The following is a 16449-nucleotide window of genomic DNA, read 5'->3' on the forward strand; positions in this document are numbered from 1 at the left end:
GATGCATCAATCATTTTAACCACAACTTAAAATGGTTATTTTAAAATTACAATAGGAGAAACAACACAGCATGTCAACGTTCAAGCCAATGCATGGGCATAAGATCCGAACCATTATAATATTAAGATAAGACTGTTTATGTTATTGTCACGTTCATAAGAATTATGATCTGTTATCTGAGGCTAATCCACACTTCTTTTTTTAACTAGTCAGTCCATCCCATTCTTAAAATAATAAATATATGATCTCATTCATTCATTATTTTCTTCTTTAAAAGTTGAGACACAATTTATAATGCAAATCGTTCGCAGTGAACTAGTTCTATAAAAATTAATGAACTAGTTCAATTAGTTCAGTTGAAAGAATCGTTCATTTGAACTATTTCGATGATGAACTACACATCTCTATTAAGAAGTGCAAAGAGTCAAAATACTCCAATTTTTTTTTCTTGTGCGCAGCAGAGCCACTAGGCATATACTCATTTTTCAATCTAACGTAAGTATCCCTCAGATTTCTCCATTTTTTATTAGAAATTCAATGGAGAATTGGGGATTACATCCAAATTCGGCGTATATTTCTTCCCACAGCCTATCACGAGTTGTCTTTGACCTTTCTTTTATTGATAGTCTAGAATCCCATAAAGGAGGTCTAGCCATCACACAACTTATAAGCAACTCTTCCACAGTATATTCCTGTTCATCCTACAAAACAATAATAATGTAAAAATGTTTTGAAAAAAATTACTACAAATCTTACATTTTCGATTTCGTGGATCTCCTCCATACTTTCTTCTATATTATCCATAAGAAATTTATTAATTTATTTTTATATTTAATTTAATAATTTATAAAGCAAGATTATAATAAACAATAAACAAAAAATTGACCATTGACAGTTGACACTTTAATACGGAATTTCGTATCCGACATCCGACAATCGCAACCATATGACTAGCTCAATAATATATCTTCAATATAGCTTCAGTAATATATATTCTTTATCTATGGACTAGCTTCCAAATAGAAATAGAAACTACGAAAACAGACGATTTTCGGATGTCGGAAATCGGATACATGGGACTCCGCCTTAAAGGCATGTTCGTACGCGTTGTTTATTGACACTTTATGTCTATGTCATTAAATTCAAAGTCTAGGCACAGGGGTAGGTGATTTGAGAGTCTACTAAGTCTAAAATAGTCTAAAGCTAAAGTCTTCCATTGAGACAACTACTAGGCCATATTTTTATTTGTTTTATTTTTTCATAATTCATAAATAGTGCAAAAAAGTACAATTTTCGATGATTTTTAATGATGAAATCGAACTCAATACATGGAATAACAATGGAAACGCGAAGAACTGAACAAAAAAGATGTGTTCCAGATTGCATTGATACTACTAGCAAGCGATACCGTTTTCCGAGTTCACGAAATTATATGGATATGTTTGATAAATGAGTGAATGTTGTTAAGAGCCCTAAATTCGAGAACACAGAACTGTTTATAACAATTTTCATGTATGTACTAGTCATTTTAAAGAGGAAGATCTAATTAATCATTGTAAGAAAACCAACCTTCCTTTAAAATGAGTTTACAATCCTAGCCGTTATGATTTACCGCCATGTATATATATATACTTACGCACCCTGGCACTAGGCGATGCGCCAATCGTCGTTTTACTCTTTAACGTGCGACTGGCACTGCTGGTTGGGAGTGTGCTGTGGTCAAGAATTTACCGAATTTACCGCATGTATATATAAAGTTACGCACCCTGGCACTAGGCGATGCGCCAATCGTCGTTTTACTTTTTAACGTGAGACTGACACTGCTAGGTAGGAATGTGCTGTGAAACAAATATTAATGGTTTACAACTTTACGGTGCTATACTGCTAATATTATTAATCAGTAAAATAATTGAGTTAAAACATATAGTTATAAGTGAATAAACTCGCACGGCATGGCAGACGTTAGAGATATTATGGAGTTGGAGAGACCCTCTACTCCAGAGGTTACAAGAGAAACTTTTTTGGGTAATGATAAATTGAAGAAAAGGGCTTCTACGGGTCCCAAGGTATCAAAACGACCAGAAGGAATGCACAGGGAAGTGTTTGCATTATTGTACAATGATAATAAAGATGCCCCTCCGCTATTTTCTTCTGATACAAGTAGGTGACTTTTTATTAAATTTTTATTGTGTGACATATATTATGAAGTTTAGGACACTTGGTTCTATAGTTTTCTCTAAGAGTGTCCATTTTACTCGCATGGATCGAGACAAAAACTGTCGCGACATGTTGGGTTAAGCAAGATGTAACTACATAGCTGCAGCTGCTGTGTCATGTTCGCAGTCACCTTATTCACATCTGTGCTATATATCACTAGGACGATGAGTATGGTAAGAGATGGTAACTGTCACTTATTCCAGTGATCCTTGTCATGAATGTATTCTTGTTGTAAATCTATCTATCTCTGTCTACTCTGAATAATGCTGCCTATGATAACTCAGGTAAATTATAGGTAAACCAGCTAAAGTGTATTACCTGGTTTAACAAGGAAGCAGCATAACATATTTCTCACTTTAAATCTAATTTTGTATCACCATAATTTCTTATATATAAATGTTCAGGCTCCTTGTACACAGATTAATTTATTGCCAATTTTTAGTTGGAAACAATGGTTATAAACAGACGAAAATCAAATTGGGAATGAGGAAGCCCAGGAAGTGGAAATGGATGCCTTTTACCAATCCTGGTCGATCAGATAATGCGACTTTTTACCACTGGAGAAGGCCATCAGATGAACCAAAGGAATATCCATTTGCTAAGTTTAATAAGGTAAATATTTTTGCACTCTTCATTCAATTGACTAATAATATTTAATGGTTTCTGTTTTTAACAACTATATTTTTTTATTTCTACTATTTTCTAGGTAATTGAAGTAGTTAAGTATACAGAACAAGAGTACAACACTCATTTAAAATGTGATACTTGGACAAAAGAAGAAACTGATCACTTAATAGACCTTGCAAAGAGATTCGATCTAAGGTTTATTGTAATGGCTGACAGATATGACACTGAAAAATACCCGAAAAGAACTGTGGAAGATTTAAAACAAAGATATTACAAAATTTGTGGTATTCTATCCAAACTGAATGGAGAAAAGAAAATTTACACTTACGATGCGGACCACGAACGAAGAAGAAAAGAACAGTTAAAGAAATTATATGAAAGGAAACCCGAACAGATAGAAGAAGAACAATTTCTACTGGGAGAACTCAAAAAGATAGAAGCCCGCAAGAAGGAGCGGGAAAGGAAGACTCAGGACCTACAGAAACTCATCAGCCAGGCTGATAGTCAGAATGATACTCCCAGAAGGAATGACAAGAAGCTGCCCAAGAAAAAAATTGCTAATCCAACCAGACCTTCCAGAGTCGATACAAATGTAAGTTTTTCTTATACATATTTTTTAGCATCACTTGTGCCTCTTCCCTATTTTTTATATGTATTATGCTTCTAATAACATTTTTAATACACTAAAACTATTTAAGTTATAACACAAGGATAAAAAATTTGAGTGTTTTTAAACCAACATTCTTCATATTCTAAAGTAGATATCTACAACAATGTGTTTGGAGAGCTTTATTAAGTTCTTGAGATGATGACTTTGTGGCTTAAACATTTTTCGATATTTGCTACTAGAAATAGTCGATTTTTCATCTGTTTAAATAAACTCTACCATGATAATGAAGTATATGCTGTATTTAGTTATTTCATTGATTGCTTCTGTGACTTTTAGCAAGGATAGTGTTAATACCATCTTTTTATTGAATTCTAAAAGAATGCTTACTATAAAGTTGTTCAATAAGTTTCACTGTCCAATAAGAGATGACATAATCAGGTTTCTTGTTTTATTTTTCTTAAAACTGTACTACTGGTAACTTTCTTTCAAAAATTATGTACAAAAAGTCATCTTTCAGTATCAGGTAATGTCATTGGCTGTAATAGTATTTAACTTCTGTATTAGATCCATTTATGTGTTGCCATTTTATAAGCTTTTGAATAAACACATAGAAGTAGTGCAACCGCTATACCAAATCAAATATTTTTCAATGTTTTCTACTACAACTAATCAATGATTAATGTGTTTAGCAGATACTACCATGATAATGAAGTATGTGATGTATTTAGTTGTTTTATTGATTTCTTCTGTGACTTTTGGTAAAGATATTATTGTATATAGTTCAACTTTACCTTTTTATTGACTTTTTAAAAATATTGCTTACTATAAAGTTATTCTATGAGTTTCATATATACAACACGGGATAATCGTTAACCATGAAGCTACATGTTTCAGACAGTTCATTTTCTTGATTTTTTTGTATGTGTTAAGGTTGTTATTTATCTTTTGATCAAGTGATCAGGACGTTCCTGTAATCTTGAACACTGAGCACAAATTATTTTAGACCCAAAACAATACTGTTATGTACACCACAGGGTAAGAAGAAAAGAGGTAAATTAAAAAACTAAATACAGGGCATAGAAAAGGATGGGGAGCAGTATTTATAGAAAAATTGGTGCTTCAAGTCCTTTTCAAAAGGAAATCAACAAATGAATGGATTTTTTTCTACCTATACTCAATGTCATAATCATTTTCTTGTAATCAGTTGATTTTTCTGACTGATCTTTTTTCTTCACGATTAATCAATATATCTATATTTATTAGATACATTAGTTCTCTTTTTATATTACCTTATACACATTGCTTTTTATTTAATACCTATACATCTAACGTTTGAACACTGCGATGTAATGTTTTAATTTTTTTTTAATATCTAATAGAATCGATGTGAAAACCTTTCTAATGTAATCAACTTGCCTCAATAGCATATTTTGCAGGCTATAGAAAGCGCAGGCATCAAATTTCCAGATTATAAAAACAGCGGCGTCTCTTTGAGATCCCAGCGGATGAAATTGCCCGCGAATGTCGGACAGAAGAAATCCAAAGGAGTCGAACAAATTCTCCAAGATATGGGACTGGGTAAGTATAAAATCTAAAGCAATCGTCAACTATGATAAGCTTATAGTCGGTTTCGCGAGTGACGCTTTTCTTCTTGAATTACTGGATTCCACTGAATGGAAGATAAGCATTGATTCAGTGCCGAATCTACTGGTGTTACTAAAGTACAACTTGGCAAATTTGTCTTTTTAAGTTTTAGTTAATCAAATATTTTCAAAATGAAATCTTGAGCATTCGGTTACAGATTTTGTTTAAGGAAGTCCTTTGATGTAAAATGAGAGGTATATTTGATGGCTTGGAGGAAGGTCATTTTGTGTCTTTGAGATTGTGTGACTTATTCAAAGCTTTTGACTGTATTTCGCATGAATTACTGTTGGAAAAAATGCATAAATACGGTATTAGTGGAAATACTCTTAATCTATTTAGATCATACTTAACAAATAGAAAACAGGCAGTTTTTCTTAATAACAGCTCTTCTGAGTTTAACACTGTCGAATATGGGGTTCCTCAAGGTTCGATATTAGGACCCACTTTGTTTCTTATTTATCTGAACGATTTAGTTCACTATACTTTTCCTATAAAATGTGTTTGCTTCGCAGATGATACAACTCTCATTAATACTGATATAAATCACCATAATTTTAAAATTAAATAGATAGTGATACCCAGAAACCAAAAAACTGGTTTTTACAGAAAACTCGGAGAAAAATCAGAATTTGATTTTGAGTTCCGATTGTAAGTATATCTCAAGAAATAGTGTTAAACTATTAGGAATCTTTCTAGATGATAATTTGGATTGAAGTGCTCATACAGATTACTTAAGTTTATATGATTCCTAAAAGTACCCTTAGAATGTGCTACTTTGCACTATTCCACAGCCATCTACAGTACGGAATAACTGTTCGGGGTAATTCTTGTCACTCAGACTGAATTTTTAAACTACAAAAAAGAGTAGTGAGGATACTTGCAAGAGCAGATTATAGGGGACACTGCAAACCTCTATTTCTGGATTTAGGTATTATGCTACTACTTCCATGATCACTATACAAGATCTAGAGATGCTATTAGAGCACTTTTAGGTTAACAAAGAGCATAAAAAATTCGACTGAAGTTGGTTTGTATAACTTTTTGTCAGATGAAGTAAAAAGTCTTCACTTATTATCGTTTAGGCTTAAAATCAAATCACACTTTTTGAAACATTGTTTCTATTCAAAAACGGAGTATCTAAGTAGAGGTTTTACACAATAGTACCTACTAGTTTGGTCAGGGTATTTGCCTATTATGACGATAATTCATGTTTTTATATTTTTATTTAGTGTGTTTGTCGTTTCTTAAATTGTTAATATTAAATATCTGTTTGTAATTTATACGCAAAAATTTATATGTATGTATGTAAAAATTGTCACTATTCCTTTGACTTTTTTTGTATATTGACTAAATAAATTCTATTCTATATTAGAAGAAATTATTATTTTTAGTCTGCTATGTTATGTTTAAGAATTATAGCTCTTAGCAAGCCAACATACATGAAAAATGCGCATTCAATCTTAAAAGATCAAGTGAAATTTACCGGACAGTAGCTTTCTTTATAAGCTGCGCGACTAAATCGCCATAATTGCATTTACAGTAGATATGTAATTAATGTATGTATATATTATGTTTTATAGAATTAAATCCTACTCCATCGGAGGATATATGTCAGCATTTCAATGAACTCCGGAGCGATATGGTCCTCTTAATGGAAATCAAAGGAGCTCTGGCAACGTGTGAATACGAATTACAGTCTTTAAGACACCAGTACGAGGCCCTAAATCCAGGAAAGGTAAATTATAGTATTTCATCTTAGGGTAAATTTATAATTATTATGTAAAGATCAAGTTTTTCAATCGAAATATTAAAAAACAGCTTAAAATATATTTTGTCACGGTATAAACACTACATTTTTATTTATTGTCTTTAAATAATTATTTTATTCGTAATTATCTTTAAATTTCATACATGTGCTAACTTGGTGCCCCACGTTGGGCGCCAATTTTGTAACAAGAGAATTCCGGTCTGACTTTTTCAATGGTTTTGACTAGCTCACTCTAAATCTACGGAAATTAGGAATAACATAATTAATCTGACCATACAAAAAAAGGTAACAAGACTAGACTATTTTTCTGATTGTAGACATTGGCCATTCCTCCGCAATTGTCGTCAAATAGTGAAGTCGAAGCTAAAATTAGCACCAGCGAAATCATCGATGTTGTCGGATCTCCCGATACGCCGTCAAATACCTAGCTAGTAAAAATAATGAGAAGCGGTAAGGAGTGTGTATTATACGTAAATATTTTCTAACATAGTTAATCGGCGTGAAAATTAAAAACATAATTTGTTGTAAGTAGGATCTTACATTTGATAGTTTGACTTAACGGGTGGCCAATTAGAAATTTATAAACAAAAATGTGCATTTGTAGACGTAAATTATACTCTTGAACAAAAAATAAACGTTAAAGGGCGACTTTTAATAATAACTTTTATTACATAAGTTTATGGATCAAAATATATTATTTAACAAAATTTTGGTCCTATACGAATCCGAATAATATTCTTTAGTGATATCGTTGAAATATATAAAAGGTGAAAGGAGTTTCTCGGTTTCCCATGCAATAAGTTGTATGAGAAAAAATTTATTACGTTTTTCTGTGGCTCCACAGATTAAGCAAAGCTCAACTAACTTTATTCAACTCAAAAACTCACTTAATTACAAATATTACAATTACTAATCACGTTAATAATTATTATCGCTGTACAAAACAATGGCTGGCAGTCTGGTGTCCAGTCAAGTGACAGCTTCCTCTCAGTCAGGTTATGGAGAGGTTGACAATCTTTCCAAATCTTTCACGAAGCAATGCTAGTAACTGCAAAGGCCAAGGAAGCTTGGGGCATCGTGTGTGACATTCTTGTACTTCTTTTATTTTTGGTTAGTCTGCTGCAACCCCTGAGGATGAAATTGCATTTCCAAGGAAACTAACTTTCTTGGAAGAGCTCGCACTTCTTGGCATTTACTTGTAGGTGAGTGTTGCTAGGTCTGGTGAAAATTTCTTTCAAATTGGCAAGTTGTTCGTCGAAAGCCCTTCCGATGACCATGATGTCGTATTCTCTCTGTCTTTAGGGTGGACTGAAACTTTCCAATAGCTGCTTTTGAGATCCACTGTGGAAAATCATTTCGATAGAGCCAAGGCGCTAAGGGTATTGTCAATTAGGGGCAGTGGTTAGCTGTCTTGGTGACGCTATTCAATCTCCTGTAGTCGACACAGAAACTTGTGGAGCCATCTTTGTTGGTTATCGATACCACTGGACAGGACCAGAGGCTACTCGACTCTTCGATAACATTCTGTTTCCGCATATTTTCAAGAATTCTAAAAGCTTCTTTTTGTTCAAATGGGAGACGTCTTGATGTTTGGTTTATGGAATTGGAGTTGTCAGTGTTTATTCTATGTTAAAGTAATGAATTCTTCTGTTTTATCATCTTCAGGTAGATTTCTTTAGATTTTCCAACAGTTCAGTGGAGAGTTGGTGTGTACTGCTGGCTATTGGCACATTTTCTTCTATTCTGATCACTCTGATTACTATAATTTCTATAACCATGTCTTCTTTTGTCACTTGGATTTCTCTTTTCATACCTTCTTTTGAGGTCTCTATTTTTGATATAAGACTCACAAGCAACTCCGTCTGTCCGACGACGTCTCTCTTCAGCTTGCTTTTCTTCCTGACGGCGTCTCTCTTCAGCTTTCTTTTATCAATGACGACGTCTCTCGTCATCTTCCTTTTCTTCCCGGCGACGTCTCTCTTTAGTTTCCTTTTCTTCCTGACGACGTTTTTCCATTGCGGCAATTATATCTCAGATTTCCTCCATCTTGGTCTCATTTTTTGTTTTGACCATACAAATTCTCGAACATCACTTCTTTTATTTAATCTCTCTTTTGACATGAGTTTTTACGTTTTTTCTGTGGGTTTAGAGAATTAAGTGAAGAACAACGTCGTTTAACTAACTTTATTTAATTTAAAAACTCACTTAATTACAAATATTACAATTACTAATTACATTAATAATTGGTATCGCTTACAAAACAATTCGCATTCATACCTCTCATCGCCAATATTAATCGGCTTATATATTAAGAACTAAATGTTCTCGAAATAGCTACCAGGTGACGGTCGAAGCCACGCGAAAATTCGAAATTCTCGAACGTCGCCGATAAAGAGGTGACTTCTGGAATTTTTCTAAGGCACAGGGCCGTAATCAGGGGTATGGTATAAGGCACACCGATATAATATAGTAACTAATGTGGGTAAGACGGTGGAAAATAATTTGCACAAATGGTTAAAGTATGAATTTAGACAATGTATTGATTGAAAATGGAATATATCATACCATAATCTGTAATTTAGAAAGTAAATACCAAAAAAATGAGAAGAAAGTTTATAAAAACCTTTACAATTTAGATCTATAGGTTTCTTTCTGATTATTTTCTGGTTGTGAAATTGTGAGATGTAGTGATAAGAGAAAATGCCAATAGGAAAATGAGCAAAAGTAGTGTTTTTTTTGTCAGACATTGTATTTTAACAATTGATTTAGGTTCTATATAGGTAGAATAACAAATGAATAGCAAATTCGTCCAAATGTTTTCGTATATTTTTATTTATTAACAATTTAAGTAAAGGTGGCCGATTTTTATAATTTTTTCTTGTAAGTTAAAACCGTTAATAGTTTATCAAAAAACTGAAAAAGATCACATGTTAAGTCACACGCTCAAATGATACGGTCCGAATCTGTGAGACTCATTAGTTAAGATTTAAGTAATAGTATCATTAAATAATTTTTATTTCTGCTTTAGTCACATACTTACAAACTTTTGCTGTTTAAAAATGTATAATGATAGTTTTTGTCAATAAATATCATTTTGAAACCGTTGTCCTTTTTTTTTAATATTCATTCCTTTATTATAATTAGCGCTGTTGAAAAGGTCTGCCAACAACTATGAAAAAGAAGAACACAAAATACTGTGCAAAAAAGAACTAGAAAAAAGCACAAAATCAAAAGTAAATGTAAGTAAAGAGGAACTTAAATCTATCAAATCTTTAAAGGAATATGGGTCCATAACAATTCACAAATGGGCCATACACAAAACTACAAAAGGGCCCAACCCAATCCTTGAAGAACAAAACATACCCCTTAGACCAATTTGCGGCAGCATGGGTTCTCCTTGCAGCAAACTAAGTTATTTCTAGATGTAATACAACTATTGGTACATAATACAAACACCTTTATTAAAAACACAACATTTTCTGCAAAAACTACTATAGTTGAATATCAAAATTGTAACCACTAAATTCTGAGAAATTATAATTGAGTTTTAACAACAACACTGTTGCCAGGATGTGACTATAGATAATTTATCAACTTGTATATTAATAATTCACATACAGTCAAATAATCATAGAATAACGGACTTATTCTATGTCTATTTGTCCATGTAGCCAGGAGGGGACTCATCTTCTGCAGTTTTATAAAAATTCGATACAAAATCAGTTCGTCCCTCGGTGCCAGGTTCTTCAGAGACCATCGCTGTCATGATATTCGTGTTCGGTGATCCCAAAAACTCCTGAATTACGACTTTGCACTGATTTTCAAAAAACTCCAGGATACGAGGCACGTCCTGGGCACCAAGTGCCTCGGAGACCGTCGTCGAGATGACACTCGTAAATCATGTCTTATTAAGTAAAGACAAATGTGTAGCAAATACAATAGAATGTAGCAAGATTCTACTACTTCCCTCTAGAACTATTTTCACACCATTTATGTAAATAAAATGTGTAACATCAAACAGTTTTGTTGAAATTCAATTACCGGTATAGGAAAAGGAATCATTTTAGAAAATGAATCGATACAAAGATTAAAGAATAAAACCGCAATTAAAATATTTTATAGATTTATTCTTATCATACTGTTAGTTGTCACAAAGTATTTATAAAGTAATAAGAATAAAAACAAATGTCTTATCACAAAAACATGTACACCAAAGATTACTCATTAAAAATAACAAATTAGAACAGTAACAAAAAAGTACAAGTGATTATTAATAAGTATGGTTATAGTTTATTCGTCTTCCGGGTTTGGACCGTGTCATTTGTGAGTGACCCAAAAGTGGGTTCATCTCGACGTTTCGCTACAATTGTATGTAGCTTCTTCAGGAGAACAAAAAAGAAAAAGAAACAAAAGACAAGAAGATGGGTAGTTAGCAACGGTAACTCAGTTACTCAACGCAACTAGAGGCGAATACTAACTACCAAGATGGGCATTTGGTCACAGTAACTCAACTACTCAACGCAGCCAGAGGTGAAAACCAAATGCCAGGACAGGGATTCACGTCCAACAGCTCAGAACACTAACGCGTCGAGAGGCAGGGAGTGAATCCGACGATTACTCCGCTACCGCTCTATTTATAGTCGCGGTGACCTGTCGTGTCGGGACGTATCGGCACACTCCGTGGCGCGAACGTCAAGAAGCGCGCGCTGGCCAATCATGTGGCTGCATCGTGGTAGCGGGACCGGACGGCGGCTCTAGACTGGGATTCCAGATGGGAGACAAGTAGTATCCTTCCTCTCGATTGATATTATGTGGATTTTTTCGGATCTCTAGAGATTCGCGGATTTTCCTGGAATAAAAGAAGGGGCTCTTAGAAATGATATGAGTTTTTTCGAACAATATGGAATGACCGGTTTCTTGGCAGTGTTCTGCAACTGCAGAATGGGAGAAAAGACCTGATCGAATGCATCTTTGATGCTCTTGAATCCGAGTTTTGACGGAACGACCAGTTTCGCCAATATACACTTGTCCACATGAACAAGGAATAGAATAGACACCACAGGAAGATAGGGGCGGTAATGGGTCCTTAGGAGAGGGTAGATATTGTGAGATTTTCTTGGGTGGTCGAAAAGTAGTCCTGATACCTTCCTTGCGAAGAATTTTGCCAATCCTATCAGTGACACTTCGAATATACGGAAGAAAAGCCACAGGAGTATTACCCGAATTTGTCGTCCTAGGGTGTAAAGGGGGATGTAGATGTCGGTGTGTAATATTTTGAATTGTGGACTTGGAGTAACCGTTGGCGACAAGGGTTTTTTGCAGATGGCCAAGTTCTTCTCTAAGGTTGTCAGGTTCAGAAATCGAAATGGCCCGATGGATGAGAGAGTTGATCACAGAATTCTTTTGGGCAGGATGGTGGTGTGATGAAGCATGTAGGTAACGATTCGTGTGAGTCTTTTTTCTATAAACAGAGTGACCCAATCGGCCATTGGGCTTGGAGGTGACTAACACATCGAGAAAGGGAAAGGACACGAATCGTTACCTACATGCTTCATCACACCACCATCCTGCCCAAAAGAATTCTGTGATCAACTCTCTCATCCATCGGGCCATTTCGATTTCTGAACCTGACAACCTTAGAGAAGAACTTGGCCATCTGCAAAAAACCCTTGTCGCCAACGGTTACTCCAAGTCCACAATTCAAAATATTACACACCGACATCTACATCCCCCTTTACACCCTAGGACGACAAATTCGGGTAATACTCCTGTGGCTTTTCTTCCGTATATTCGAAGTGTCACTGATAGGATTGGCAAAATTCTTCGCAAGGAAGGTATCAGGACTACTTTTCGACCACCCAAGAAAATCTCACAATATCTACCCTCTCCTAAGGACCCATTACCGCCCCTATCTTCCTGTGGTGTCTATTCTATTCCTTGTTCATGTGGACAAGTGTATATTGGCGAAACTGGTCGTTCCGTCAAAACTCGGATTCAAGAGCATCAAAGATGCATTCGATCAGGTCTTTTCTCCCATTCTGCAGTTGCAGAACACTGCCAAGAAACCGGTCATTCCATATTGTTCGAAAAAACTCATATCATTTCTAAGAGCCCCTTCTTTTATTCCAGGAAAATCCGCGAATCTCTAGAGATCCGAAAAAATCCACATAATATCAATCGAGAGGAAGGATACTACTTGTCTCCCATCTGGAATCCCAGTCTAGAGCCGCCGTCCGGTCCCGCTACCACGATGCAGCCACATGATTGGCCAGCGCGCGCTTCTTGACGTTCGCGCCACGGAGTGTGCCGATACGTCCCGACACGACAGGTCACCGCGACTATAAATAGAGCGGTAGCGGAGTAATCGTCGGATTCACTCCCTGCCTCTCGACGCGTTAGTGTTCTGAGCTGTTGGACGTGAATCCCTGTCCTGGCATTTGGTTTTCACCTCTGGCTGCGTTGAGTAGTTGAGTTACTGTGACCAAATGCCCATCTTGGTAGTTAGTATTCGCCTCTAGTTGCGTTGAGTAACTGAGTTACCGTTGCTAACTACCCATCTTCTTGTCTTTTGTTTCTTTTTCTTTTTTGTTCTCCTGAAGAAGCTACATACAATTGTAGCGAAACGTCGAGATGAACCCACTTTTGGGTCACTCACAAATGACACGGTCCAAACCCGGAAGACGAATAAACTATAATTCTGACTCTGGCCGTGGAAGCCTACGATTTCAATAAGTATGGTCATTAGCTGGGAATATTTTATTTAATGGATGTATCCAAAGTGGCTAACTTTGAAGATTTCGTTAGTTACAATAGTATATTGCCTTTAAGGTTCATTTGAACTACAACAATCGGAGGAAAGAGATTCGCGGTAACATTTCAGCAACCGATCATTTCTTAATTATATCTCTCTCATGACTATAGGGTACGTTCAGACGATCTCAGCGGTTGTAACCAGCGGCTTAGATCCAGCAGAAAAAAACTTCTGAACGCATCTGCCTGGACATTTTATTTTGTTTGATGCTTCGACGAATCTAGCCACAATATTTACATAAATACTTTTATAAATAAATATTCTGGTTCAGTATCACACTGTACTTTCATTATTCCATTGTAAATCCATTTTTTAGATCAATCGAAATTTTTAATTAAAAGCTCTTCAAAAATTAAAACTTATTATTACGTACTAAGTCGTTCAGAGGAAATAAAGTACGTAAATTTAACGAGAGGCTTGCGCTGGCGGTTAGTCAGCTGTCCAGCCGCTGAGGTCGTTTGAACGCACCATAATTTGTTTTTTTTCCGCGTTTGTAATTTTAAAATGTGTTTGGATTAGCATTGTAAATGTACAATAGACATATTGCAACATAATTTAGTTTAAATATTACCTTACAGGCTATGTTACTATAGGTAAAAAAAACCATGAAATTGATCTTAACCTATAACCTGACATCACGCCTGTATGATCAAGGATTATTGGCTTCGGAGTTAATGTACATTCGTCACTGACATCATGTGAAAAGTCACTGAAATGTTCTAGGAATCAATACTCCTCAGCATTTACCTTCTCTTACCTTACTCTTTACCTTTTATGAGATTGGATTTTGCAATTTGTACCGATTGTTTTTATGAGTAGAACTTTCTCTATATTTCTTTCGACCCACCTTGGTTGCTATACCAAAATCTTAATTTGGTTTTCATGTTTGTACACGTTATAACTCAAAATTATATTTGTACCTCCATATTCCATTATAACAAACATTCTTGTAATAGTAAATAGAAATTGTGATGTTTGCACTTCATAAACCACTGCATTATAAGATGCTGCTTAATTTGTTTTTGAATTTACCTGTCATGTAATATCATATTAGTATATTGCGGTTTTTTTATCGTTTTATCAGTTTTCTACGGTAGAAATTACTGAACAATTGTCACCTAGCCAACCGACCATATCTTACCATATCTTTGAACTGACCATATCTTTGAAAATTTTCTCAGACTGTCGTGTTATTCGTATCATGCAAGATATCACTGTCGTTACAGTCGGCTTTATTTTTTACACCTCTGTGCGATCCACCGCCGTGCACAGCTCCGTCCGTAGCCCGCGATAAGAAAACTATGCTTACAAAAAACGATTAATGTCAGTATTCATGGAGAATGGCTCCCTTGATACATTAGGGAAGTTTTATAAGATCGTATTACGCCTCTCATGCTCGCCTTCGACGAGCATGGTCATTTCCCATGCCCATGTTAGATCAACTGAGGCCTCATGTAGCGAGAGTTCTTTAAATTAAGCATTAAACACTTAAATTTACTAGCACCTAATCTCATAGAATATCTCTAGGATTAATTGAACGAAGTTTCCAAAGACATACACCAACTGTCCATGAGTTGGTAGAGTTGCTATTGCAGGCACAGCATAACGTCGACCATAGCTCATTTAATTAAATGTACTCCTCTTAAATATCAAGCAGTTAGGAACGCACCAGCAGAAAATCCTCACGAAGTAAAGCACAGAAAGGCAAATTATTATTGAATAAATTTTCTAATTAATTTGGTCTTAGAATTATCAATTTGGTCTTTCAAATGTATACTTAAAAATAGAAAATAACAAAAACATCACAATTTCAAAGTGGCCTACTCTTCTGGTCAGTATACAAACAGTGTTGAATGGCATTAGACATTTCTGGTATAATTTGTAAGTATAAACTCACTGCTAGTTATTGATTTCATATTCTAACCTATATAATTTTAAAAAGGGGACAGAAAACATTTCTCTATTGCTCGAATCTGACGTCATACGCGATAAGAAAGTTGCACAATAGGTATACCTATTAACTTGAACAAAACATGTAAATATCCACCAGCGGAAAATTCCAAATTGTTTGTATACCACTCCCACATTTTTTTTTGGAAGCACATTATCAATGGACGTATCCCCGAATAAATACAAAAATTAAGAATGTGTCTCTTTTATAACTATGGATATCTTTGATGAACTGTTTGCTTTCCTTCAATTATGAAACTGTACATGAACTTTGAAATAGAACATCTTTTTTGTTGATCGTTTGGAATGATATTAATCAGTTCGATTTTAAATGTACAAGAAGTAAAAAAATGCTATGGTATATTTACAAAAATGAATGATATTTGTGCTATTTATCAGATCTCAGGTTATAAACAAAATATCAGGTAGATGCCGACTGGATTGTATATCCATTTCAGTTTCAGACATCTAAATACATTATTATTATAGCAAACGCAGAACGTTTTATCACACAAAGTATAATGATCAATCTCTCTGTAATCACATGAACGTTATTGTACTTGTTTATATAACAAAAACTAACAGAAAGTTTTGAAATAGAAGTTTGGGATAGGGACTTGATGCAAAAAAGTAAAACAACATAGTAGTTTGTACGATCTCCTCATTCATTGCTCTTATATCCAAATATAGTCATATTGACTGGACTGCATCAGGCTTTATGCAAAATAAGTAAAGCCGACACTCAAAGTATGTATCAAATGAAATCGAGATAATCGAAAAAAACACTTTCAGGCCTAACCTAAAAATGACTAAACCTTAATT

The 16449-nt window shown here is 34.8% G+C and overlaps 1 protein-coding gene across 2 annotated transcripts; it reads left to right on the forward strand.

Annotated features, from left to right (window-relative positions):
* Positions 1-1818: 1818 nt before the first annotated feature.
* Positions 1819-11381, forward strand: DMAP1 (DNA methyltransferase 1 associated protein 1). Of its 2 annotated transcripts, none has more exons than XM_072535815.1 (6): positions 1819-2160; positions 2660-2829; positions 2924-3436; positions 4891-5032; positions 6679-6833; positions 7184-11381. In XM_072535815.1, exons 1-6 carry the CDS (start codon positions 1953-1955, stop codon positions 7292-7294), a joined length of 1299 nt encoding a protein of 432 aa, XP_072391916.1. In that variant the 5' UTR covers positions 1819-1952; the 3' UTR covers positions 7295-11381. The 2 variants fall into 2 exon arrangements, with proteins under 2 accessions (XP_072391916.1, XP_072391915.1); XM_072535814.1 differs by having other exon boundaries at positions 1821-2160; positions 4879-5032; positions 7184-10055.
* The last annotated feature ends 5068 nt before the right edge of the window (positions 11382-16449 follow it).

The sequence above is a fragment of the Diabrotica undecimpunctata genome, chromosome 6 (genome assembly GCF_040954645.1).
Source record: "Diabrotica undecimpunctata isolate CICGRU chromosome 6, icDiaUnde3, whole genome shotgun sequence".
Taxonomy (NCBI): Eukaryota; Metazoa; Arthropoda; class Insecta; order Coleoptera; family Chrysomelidae; genus Diabrotica; species Diabrotica undecimpunctata.